At 39.2% G+C, this 11,537-nt stretch overlaps 1 protein-coding gene across 1 annotated transcript; it reads left to right on the forward strand.

The window, feature by feature from the left end:
- The first annotated feature begins 10,090 nt into the window (after positions 1 to 10,090).
- On the forward strand, positions 10,091 to 11,038 carry LOC122751355 (putative olfactory receptor 52P1). Its single transcript, XM_043998364.1, has one exon. The coding sequence runs from the start codon at positions 10,091 to 10,093 to the stop codon at positions 11,036 to 11,038; it is 948 nt and encodes a 315-aa protein (XP_043854299.1).
- The last annotated feature ends 499 nt before the right edge of the window (positions 11,039 to 11,537 follow it).

Genomic DNA, 11,537 nt, shown 5'->3' on the forward strand with positions numbered 1-11,537 from the left:
AGGAAGATGGTAGGATATAATCAGGCAACAGCAAGTCATCCATTTTAGTTAGAACATGGTATACATATAGAGTGATTAATATGAGAAGAGGGTTTGCAGGTAGCTTGGGACCAGATTGTAAATCACCTTGAAAAGCAGAGTCAGGTTATCTTACTTTATTTAGCACTTTGGATCATTCCTCTCCTCTACAACTTGACTGGGGGAATGCCCTAGACAATCAACTCTAGGTTCAAGGTGCTCTGTTGGTTCCATTCTGCTCAAAAACCATAATTCATGAACTTCCACCAATAAGTTTGCTTTCATTCATTCAACAGGTATTTATTAAACACCTCATTTTTTTTTTACCAGATACTGTTCCAGGTGAAGAGAATAGAAAAATGCCAGAGAAATAGTCCCACACTTCAAGAGGTTTGCAGTATCTCAAGGGAAACAACATGTACGCATGTGTATATCCACACACATGTAATAAATGTTATATATCATATTGTGACATATAAAATGTTTGAGAGATATTATTTATTGATGCTTAATAATTTTATTAATTATGTTAGATAATTAATAAAAAGGGTCAGTGGCATTGTCAAATGCTGAGTACCCCATATGGAATATACTCAACACATATACCCTTGGAAGAGTGAGTATTCCTAAGGGTGGCAATTGACTCTGATTGGTTAACAAGTAATGAAAAAATGAATATTATAATGAGAGGTGGACCTATTCTAATATAGGACTGGGGGGCATGACTTTGATCAGTCAGACCTGTCTCACTAGAACATAGTGGGCTAGAGTTCACCCAGATGAGATTAAATTCCTTGCAAGGTTCTCTAGTTGGGTGGGATCTCCCACCCAGGACAGAAAGGCATGTACACTGGGGATTTGGTCAATCTTATCTATCAACTATGTCTTTCAGTTCAATGTCCCAGACAACTTGCAAGCTTCTGAAAAATAATCCTTGTCCTAATTCAATATTTGATTGTTATTATGAGAGAAATAATAATTTCTCTCAATACATTAGATATATCTATCTATATTGATCCCTATGTATGTTTGTAAAGCACTTAGCACAGTGCCTGGCACATAATAGACAGCTAGCACATGCTAACTATCATTATTCTTAATATGTATATCCATATATTTATAATGATTAGCATTTATATAGTGCTCAAGGTTTGCAAGGTGCTTTATGTAAGTTATCCCATTTGATCCTCACAAAAACCAAAGAAGTATGTGCTATTATCACTCCCATTGTTGTTGTTGTTCAGTTGTTTCAATCATGTCTGACTCCTTGTGATCCCATTTGGAGTTTTCTTGGCAGAGATACTGGAGTGGTTTGCTTTCTCCTTTTTCAGCTCATTTTACATGTGAAGAAACTGAGGTAAACAAAGTGACTTGTCCGGGGTCACACAGCTAGAAGTGTCTGAGGCCAGATTTGAACTCATGAAGAAGAGTTTTCCTGACTTTCCAATACTCTAACCACTGTACCACCTAGCTGCCCCATCCCCATTTTACATATTAGGAAACTGAGGTTGAGAAAAGTTAAGTGACTTGCCCAGGGTCATACAATGAATGTGTCCTAGGCATGATTTGACCTCAGAACTTCCTGACTCTATGTTGATCACTTTATCCATTATGCCACCTAGCTGCCCCTATATTCATATACATATAATTAAATACAAAATTTATTCAAAATAATATATAGGGGAGGGCATTAGCGGCTCAATCTAATCAGAATACATTTGCTGTAATAGGTGGTACTTGAATTGAGATTTCAACATAGTTATGGATTCTAGAAATCCAAGGTGAGAAGGAAGTGGGTCTAGCCAGTGCAAAGGTACAGATATAGGTGTTGCAATGTTTGGCTAATACATAAAGAAGAGTAATGTACAACAAGCCTAGAAAGGGAGGCTGGAGCCAGATTGCGTAAGACAATTATTTTTAAAAATTCCCAATTCTAGTCCACCACAAAAATATAATTTTTTAGTACACATAAGTCCTTGTCCTTTTATTTTAATCTCTTTGGGATATAGAACTAATAAGTAGCATTGCTAGGTCAAAGTTCTATAGCAGAGTTTTGTAACACTCGGGACATGGTTGCAAATTGTTCTCTAGAATGGTTCACAGACCAGTTCAAAACTCCACCAACAGTACATTAATGTCTCAATTTTTTTCATCTCTTCAAACATTTATCATTTTCCTTTTCTATCATGTTAACCAATATGATAGGTAAAAGGTGGTATCTCAGAATTGTTTTAATTTGCATTTCCCTAATCAATAGTGAGTTAGAGAATTTTTTCATGTTGAACCGATAACTTTGATTTCTTCTCCTGAAAACTACCTATACATATCTTTTGACCATTTGTCAGTCGAGGAATGACTCAGTTCTCTATATGATGATAGTTCTTTCAAAGTTGTTTGTCTTCATAATATTGTTGTTATTATAAAAATTGTTTTCCTGGTTCTTCTCATTTCACTCTGCATCAGTTCATAAAGATTTCCCAGGTTTTTCAGAGATTATTCCCTTCATTTCTTACAGCACAAAAATATCCCATCATATTAACATACAATAACTTGTTCAGCTATTCCCCAAATGATGGGTAATGCTGCACCTCCTCAGTGCACAATTTTTTTTTGCCACCACAAAAAGAGCTGCTATAAGTACTTTTTGTACATATGCAGTCATTTCCTATTTTTTCTCATCTTTTTTTTGTGTGTGGGGGTTATGTCCAGCAGTGGTACTGTTGGGGTATCCATAGTTTAATTTCTTTAGAGGTATAGTTCCAAATTGCTTTCCAGAATGGTTGGACCAGTTCACAGCTCCACCAACAGTTTATTAATGTACTTGTCATCCCATAACCCCTCTAGCATTTATCATTTTTATTTTTTATCAGTTTTGCTAATGACTGATGACATAGAAACTCAGAGTTGTTTTCACTTGCATTTCTCTAATTATTAGTGTTTTTCAACATTTTTATATGGTAATTGGTAACTTGGATTTCCTACTCTTCAAACTGTTCATATCTTTTTTTTTTTTTTACCATTTATCAATTGGGGAATACCTCTTATTCTTTTACATTTTAACCAGTGCCTATATATCTCAGAAATGAGGCTTTTATCAGAGAATCTTGCTATAGTTTTTCTCCATTTATTTCCTCCTCTTATAGTTTTAGCTGCAATGGTTTTATTTGAGCAAAACTGTTTCATTTAATGTAATCAAAATCATCCATTTTACTTCTTGTGAGCCTTTCCACATTTTATTTTGTCATGAACTCCTTCCCTATTCAAAGAACTGACAGATAATTTCTTCCCTTCTCCTTTAATGGTTTTGTGATGTCACCTTTTATTGTCTAAGTCATTCACCCATTGGGAGCTTGTCTTTGTATACATTATGAGATGTTGGTTTAGACCTAGTTCCTACAAGACTGTTTTTCAGCTCTCTCAACAGTTTTTGTCAAGTAATGAACCAATAGATGGGATCTTTGGGTTTGTCAAACACTAGTGTAGATAATGGGAATACATCAACAAAAAAGGTATAATTTATGCACTCAAGGACATCTTATGATAAGGCCTCCTGGGGGAAATAGCATGTACACATATAAATATATGAAAATATAGGGATACAGACTGGATCTGTAATTGTATTTAAGTTGAACTTCCAAACAAGAAAACCCCTTTTAAGATGCATGGTGATAGCTTCTCTACAAATTAGTCTAAGAACATAACACTAAGACATTATATTTATTGACTTATTGACTGATTATATGGCTGAAGCTCTGTTAAGATTTTTAAATCATTTGTGTGGAATACAGGAAATACCAGAAGGAATAATACTTAATATTTCAAAATATTTAATAATTTGGATAAGTTAACTTTCTTCCTTAGGTTTCAGTTTCCTCATTCATTCAAAGAAGGGTTTGGACTAGGTCATTCCTCAGTTCTCATCCAACTTTATCATTATGAATTCATTTAGTTTTGAAAAAAAAAAGGTTGATCTCATAGAGAAAATCAGGTTGTATTTTCCTTCTGCCATTTGCTTCTTAACCACTCTAAACATCACCTGAATAAAGCACAGTCAATATACAAGGACCTTGGCATTTTAAAATCTCAGCTTCATCAGTTACTCAATATTCAATAAGCATTTATTCATTGTTTAGTATGTGCTAGGCAGTATGCTAAGTAATGAGGTTATAAAGAAAGGCAAAACAAAATGAAAACAACAGCCCCTGCTCATAAGGAGGTTATGATATAACATGTGGACACTATGTAGAAGAAAAATATATACAGGATTAACTAGAGATCATCTAGGGGGAGGACATGAATATTAAGGAGGACTGGGAAAGGCTTCTTATAAAAGGTGGGATTTTGGCTGAAACTTTAAGGAAGCCAGAGAAATCAGGAAGTAGAGATGAGGAGGGAGAAAGTTCCCAGGCACTGTGCTAAAAGCTGGGAATATGGAAAAAAAGCAAAAAAATCAGTTTCCATTCTAAAGGAAGAACTCAGAGTCTAATGGACTGGACCCATAGCAAACACTAGCCCAGTTTTCCAAAATTCATGGTCACAATAAGGAAGTGCGGAGGGGTTTTAGCAATTGTTCAATCATGTCCAATCATATATTGGCTCAGGTTTCAGGCTTTTCCTCTGCAGGTCCATCTTTGTCAAGGAGGCTAAACTAGAAATTCTTTTTTTCTTTCTTTTTTTTTTTTGTGAGTCAATTGGGGTTAAGTGACTTGCCCAGGGTCACACAGCTAGTAAGTGTCAAGTGTCTGAGGCTGGATTTGAACTCAGGTCCTCCTGAGTCCAGGGCTGGTGCTCTATCTACTCTATCTACCGCACCACCTAGCTGCCCCTAAACTATAAATTCTTAAAGGGCAGGGAGTGTTGGACCAATTTTTTCTTTGTTGAGTACCTAGCTCAGGGCCTTATAAAATTAGTCATTTCTGTATTTGCAGTGATGATGTTGATATGTTTTCAAAATAACTGAGTTTTGGACAGTCACCTAAAGATAGCATTGAGGGATGAAGGGTGAAGAGCTTTAAGGTGCCATGCCTGAATGAAATGTGAATGTATGGATATATAATAGCTAAAATTTTATATAGTCTTACAAATTGCTGTACAAATATTTTGACATTTGATCCTCACAAGCCTGTAATGTAGGTGCTATTATTATGCCCATTTCACAGATAAGGAAACAAAAGCTAAGAGGTTAAGTGACTTAAGTGACTTGTCCAGGGCAAGATAGCAAGTAAGCATTTGAGGCAAGATTGGAACTCAGACAACTTCCTGAGGCATGTCAGTTGCTTTATCTACTTTGTTTTGTTCAGTTGTTTCAGTTGTGCCCAACTCTCCATGACCCCATTTGGAGGTTTTCTTGGCAGAGCAGTTTGCCATTTCCTTCTCTAGCTCATTTTATATATGATGAAATTGAGGCAAACAGGGTTAAGTGACTTTCCCAGGGCCATACAGCTAGTAAGTGTTTGGGGTTTTTTTTGTTTTTTGTTTTTATTTTATTTTAGTGAGGCAATTGGGGTTACATAGCTAGTAAGTGTTAAGTGTTTGAGGCTGGATTTGAACTCAGGTCCTCCTGACTCCAGGGCCGGTGCTCTATCCATTGCACCACCTAGCCGCCCCTTAGTAAGTGTTTGAAGACAGATTAAAAAAAAATAATATTTTATTTTTTCCAATGACATGTAAAGACAAATTTTAACATTCATTAAAAATTTGAGTTCTGAATTCTACCCCCCACCTCCCACATCCCTAAGACAGTAAGCAATTTGATGATTATATATGTGCAATCACGTAAAACATATTCCCACAATAGTCATGTTGTAAAAGAAGAAACAGACCAAAAGAAAAAAAAAACCAAACAAATAAAATCAAGTGAAAATAGTATGCTTTGATCTGCATTCAGAGTCCATAGTTCTTTCTCTGGATATACATAGCATTTTCCATCCTGAGTCTTTTGGAATTGTCTTGAATCTGGGGACAGCTAGGTAGCACAGTGGATAAAGCACCAGCCCTGGATTGAGGAGGACCTGAGTTTAAATCCGGTCTCAGACACTTGACACTTTCAAGCTGTGTTACCCTGGGCAAGTCACATAACCCTCATTGCCTTGCTCCCCCCCCCCCAAAGGAATTGTCTTGGATCATTGTATTGCTGAGAAGACCTAAGTCTATCATAGTTGATCATTGCACAATGTTGCTGATACTATGTACAATGTTCTCCTGGTTCTGCTCACTTTACTCTAAATTAGTTCATGTAAGTCTTTCTAGCATTTTCTGAAATCTGCCTGCATGGCATTACTTACAGCATAATAGTATTCCATTACATTCCTATATCACAGCCCTTTACAAATACAATTCAGCCATTCCCCAGCTGATGGGCATCCCCTCAATTTCCAATTCTTTGCCATCACAAAAAGCATGATAAGCAGTTTCAGTGGCTGATGGTTCATTGCCTACAAGGACAGGAAAGGAACAACCATTTATTAACCACCTACTATGCCCTAGGAATTTATAAAAATTCTTTACAGATATTTTCATTAGACGAGACCCAGTTTGAGACAAGAGGCCTCCTGTGTTCTAAAATTACTTTGAGTGAAGTTAGATAAAAGAAGCGACACAAAGAGGAGGGAAAAAAGAGGTATTTCCAAATAAGTAGAGGTCAATCCAGCTATTGAGTTATGCCTTCAGATAAAAGAATTTGGCACGTGACATAGTAGTCAGCTGTCGGTTTTTCATAGCCATATTGGTGGGTTTCTGACTGTGGACAGGATCCAAATTACTTTCTTTTGTTTATACCTTTATAAGTGAAAGGTGAACATGTAAAATAATCTCTAGCATTCTTCCCAGTTCTAAGTCTCATGCTATAATTCCCTGAAGTTCACAGACAAGGATCTCAGTCCCCAGTGTAAATAGTTAAGCCTAACAGCCCTCTTTCTATTTGGGGAAACAAGCACCAGGTGTGATGCTGCCCAGCCCATAGAGCAGCAAACTAATTGAATGCCAATGCATAGTTTAGAAATCATTTGCTCTTCTATTATCTCATTAGATCTTCAAGGGCAGGGCAAGGATAATCATCCTCAATTTGTAGATGAAGAAGTAGAGACCTAGAAAAGGGAATAATTTGCTCAGGATTGCATAGGAGTCAGTAATAGAGCTAGTACTCACAACTAGGTCTCCTGCTCTGTCCATTCCCTCCCCCTCCCCCCCCTCCCCCGCCCCACAACTATGCTTCTGTTCATATACTTTTGCTTCTGCTTCAAGGGTTAAATTTCCTGAATGCTATTTGTGCCTCTTTCCCCAGACACAGAGTTTACACCGAGGTCTATTTAACCTTCCTGTTCTACCCAGGAGAATTTCTTTTCCCAATGGAGCTGTCATTACAGCAAGGGATAAATGGGTCAGTTGTCCCTCTATATCCTAAGCCCTGTAAGAAGAGGAGCCACCATGACTTTTATCATGTCCCCCAAGCTCTGGTAAGTTGTTTCTCTGTGAGGGGAAGAAGTCAGTACTTTTGTGCACAATACGCCTTGTGTGTCCAGCTCTAGGAGAGATACCTGGGACGGATAGTGATGATGATACAAGCGGAATCTTAAATAGCCCTTCATTCAATCCTTCAAACAATCTGTGTGGTTTAGGTGATACAGGCATCACCATCCCCATTTGGCAGAAGAGGAGACAAGTACAGAGCAATTTGGAGATGGTAGAAAATCCCTGGACTCAGGGGAAAAATATATCAATCTCTTGAATGCTGCAACCTTCTATTAACTACAGAAATCAAGACCTATGATAAATGTTCTCAAGGCAGCTCACTAGTGAGACAGTAGCTCTAAGTTGTCCTTTGTGGAGCAGAAATACCTTTTAACTTATATACTTCAGGGGTTCTTCTGATTCTCAGATTCTATGATTTTAGAATGGAAAAGGACTTTATTTAGAGCTTACCTCTTAGTATTACAGGTGAGAAAACTAAGGTATAGAGAAGGGAAGTATCTTTCCAGACTTCACAATAGTGAGCCTGTCACAGAGCTGACTAGAATCCACCTGCCTCCTTACTCCCACCTCAGTGATCTTTCCACTCTCTCTATAGCCAGTATACAAATGCTCTCTAGAATATCCCTGACAGGTGTTCTTTCAGATCCTGATTGAATACACCTGGTAACAGGGAACTTACTACCTCTCAAGGCAACCCCATTTTATTGTTGAATGATTGTAATTCTACATTCTCAAGTCTTCCAGATACTAAATTCCTACAGGCTGAGGGAATAAGAAGCTCAGATGTGATGACCTTCAAGGTAGCTCTAGATGAAATCCTATAGTACATGGCTTTGAGATAGGACTAAGGGAGCTCCCGGCTGGACAAGATTCAAGAAGAAAACCCTTAGTAATAATGACTCACATTGATCAGCAATTTCTTCACAATAGCCCTTGGATGATTGTTACATAATAATAAGTAGCTTACATATAACACTTTGATGTTTGTGAAGTGCTTTACAAATGTTATTTAATTTGATGCTTACAACAACATTAGCAGTAGCTATTATCTCTATTTCATGAATAAGGAAACTGAGGCTGAAAAAGGTTGCCTGAGGTCATACTATTAGTCAAATATTTGATGGGAAATTCAAACAAGGTCTCCTGATTCCAAGTCAAACGCTATTGATTACACCAGGATTCTCATTAATTACCCAATCTCGGGCTAGCCCTTTGCTCAGCACTTGGAGACTTTATGTAAGACATGGCTTCCGTTCTCATAAAACTTGCTAATTAGTAGTGATACGTGACACAGATATTGGTAACTGTAATGAAACAATATCTGAGTTTTTTTTTTTTTTTTTTTTTTTTTTTTTTTTTTTAGTGAGGCAATTGGGGTTAAGTGACTTGCCTAGGGTCACACAGCTAGTAAGTGTTAAGTGTCTGAGGCCGGATTTGAACTCAGGTACTCCTGACTCCAGGGCCGGTGCTTTATCCACTGTGCCATCTAGCTGCCCCATATCTGAGGGTTTTTAAAGATGTGAAGGCAAAGTACTTTGTAATGTTCATGGTGGAGAATTTTTTTTTCAAAAAAACCAATTGTAGGGTTCAGGGAAGACTTTATTGGGGAATTGCCATTTGAACTGAATTATAAAGAACTGATAGGAATTCAACAGATGCAGGGGAGGGGGTAGAGGGTGAGGATATAAGAAGGGAGGGCATTTGAGGCCAAGGGAGAATCATAATCAAAGGCAGAGTTTATAGAATACTTCAGCGGGACAGAGAATTGTCTATTTAGCTGGAACATAAGCTATAGGGAGGGAAGTAATATAAAATAAGGTTAGAAAGGTGTGTTTTTATAAAATTGTGGAGGACCTTAAATGGCAGACTGAAAATTTTCTATTTTTATCTTAAAGCAATAGGGAGTCTTAGAAGGGCTTTCAGCAGAAGAGTGACTGTTCAATAGGAGGTCTGTTCAAACTGACATGCCTTTTGGTAACATATAAAGTTCCACTGGACTTGAGCCTGTACTAGGGTGGTAGCTGTGGAAGTCAGGAAGGTGCAGATACAAAAGATATTTTGGGAAAAATTGATGGGGTTGGCAGCTGATTGACTTTCATCTTTATGCAATCTATGCTCCAGTTCATCTGGCCCTTTGAACATGTGAGTGATCTCAGACAAAAGGACAGAGGGACAGAAAGCCAAATTAGGCAGGGGACCAGGAGGAGGCAAGGAGGATGAAGTGGATAACTTTTCAAACACTGCTATTACAGAACAAGGTCAGAGACCATCTTGTCCACCTTTCTGCCTCTAGTATATGGAAAGTCCTAAGTTAGACTAGTGGGAAACACTCTTACTCCTCAGATGATGGGATTGTATTTTCTCTTTTCCATTAGATCCTAGTACCTAACAACCCCCTATCTGTCTAGGAGTTATTCTTAAGGCCTAATTTGAATCCTTCACACTGCCTTTTCAGCCCTGTGTGTACAGAGATGGATCCCAGCTGCCTCCTTTTCTCCCTGGCACCCTACCTGGAGCTCAGAGAAGGCCAGTGACATCCCCTGTCCTACTCCCATTTTACTGGAGGAAACAACCCCTTTCTTCCCCCTTTCTAGGCCTAGCCATGACACTCTATAACCACAGTCATGCCAGTATTACCACCTTCATCTTGATGGGCATCCCAGGCCTGGAGGTTTCCCACTTCTGGATCGCATTCCCCTTCTGTTCCATGTATGTCATGGCTGTCCTGGGCAACTTGGCTGTCCTCTTGGTGGTCTGGACAGAGCCAGGGCTGCACCAGCCCATGTACCTCTTCCTCTGTATGCTCTCTGCCATTGATTTGGTTCTCTGCACCTCCACAGTGCCCAGGATCCTTGCTCTCTTCTGGGCAGGCATAGCTGAGATCACCTTTGGCGCCTGTGCTACACAGATGTTCTTCATTCACGGCTTCTCAGCGGTGGAGTCAGGCATCCTGCTGGCCATGGCCATTGATCGGTATGTGGCCATCTGCCGTCCTTTACACTATAGTACCTTGTTGCCACTGAGGACTGTGGGTTGTATGGGCATGGCAGCTGTATTCCGGGGTCTGGGACTCATGACCCCATTGACCTGCCTCCTGGGGAGGCTGCATTACTGTGGTCAGGTGATTGCTCATTCTTACTGTGAACACATGGCTATTGTGAAACTAGCATGTGATAACACACATGCCAACAACGTGTATGGCATCACTGCAGCTACACTAGTCGTGGGCACTGATTCCATCTGTATTGCTCTTTCCTATGCTCTCATCCTGCGGGCAGTGCTTGCACTTTCCTCCAAGGAGGCACGAGCCAAGACCTTTGGGACTTGTGGTTCCCACCTTGGAGTCATCCTACTTTTCTACACTCCTGGACTTTTTTCTTTTTATACCCAGCGGTTTGGTCAACATGTACCACGCCATGTGCATATACTCCTGGCTGACCTATACTTAGTGGTACCCCCTATGCTGAATCCCATTATTTATGGCATGAAGACCAAACAAATCCGGGATGGAGCACTGCGGATACTACAGAGGGGCCCAATTCAGGCCTAAAATCTGATCTCTTAGAGCTCTTACCACGTCTCTGCCCTGATTCCTGCTGTGGGAGTAAGCACTAATCTCAGGGAGAGACATGAGACTCCCTGTCTACAGGGGAAGCATGGCCCTGTGCTGATGGGAAAAGATATAGGCCTATACTCAAGGAACCAGTCCCCTGGGAGCCTGGGGAAAGAGCATGGTGATATGACTCTGTACTCAAGGAGCATTCAGTTGAATGGGGCACCATGACACCCCAAACCTTTGGAGGAACTTCCACTTTCGGATCTGAGAGCCAAGACTGGACACATTCTCAAGTGCGAAGAAAAAAATAGAGAGAAGTAGAAATGGGTGAAAATGAAGATAATATATGTATATGTATATATATATATATATATATATATATGTTCATTGGTGCCAAGGAAAAATGGAATGGAAGAGAGGTCAGCTATAAAACGGGGGCAGAGGGTTAGATTATAAGACTTCTAAGGAAATGGTATCAATTTAAAGTAAAAAC

The sequence above is a fragment of the Dromiciops gliroides genome, chromosome 3, assembly GCF_019393635.1.
Source record: "Dromiciops gliroides isolate mDroGli1 chromosome 3, mDroGli1.pri, whole genome shotgun sequence".
NCBI classification, from domain to species: domain Eukaryota; kingdom Metazoa; phylum Chordata; class Mammalia; order Microbiotheria; family Microbiotheriidae; genus Dromiciops; species Dromiciops gliroides.

Coding starts and splice junctions, on each gene's coding strand:
- LOC122751355 (XM_043998364.1), top strand. CDS start 10,091: ATGACACTCTATAACCACAGTCATGCCAGTATTACCACCTTCATCTTG.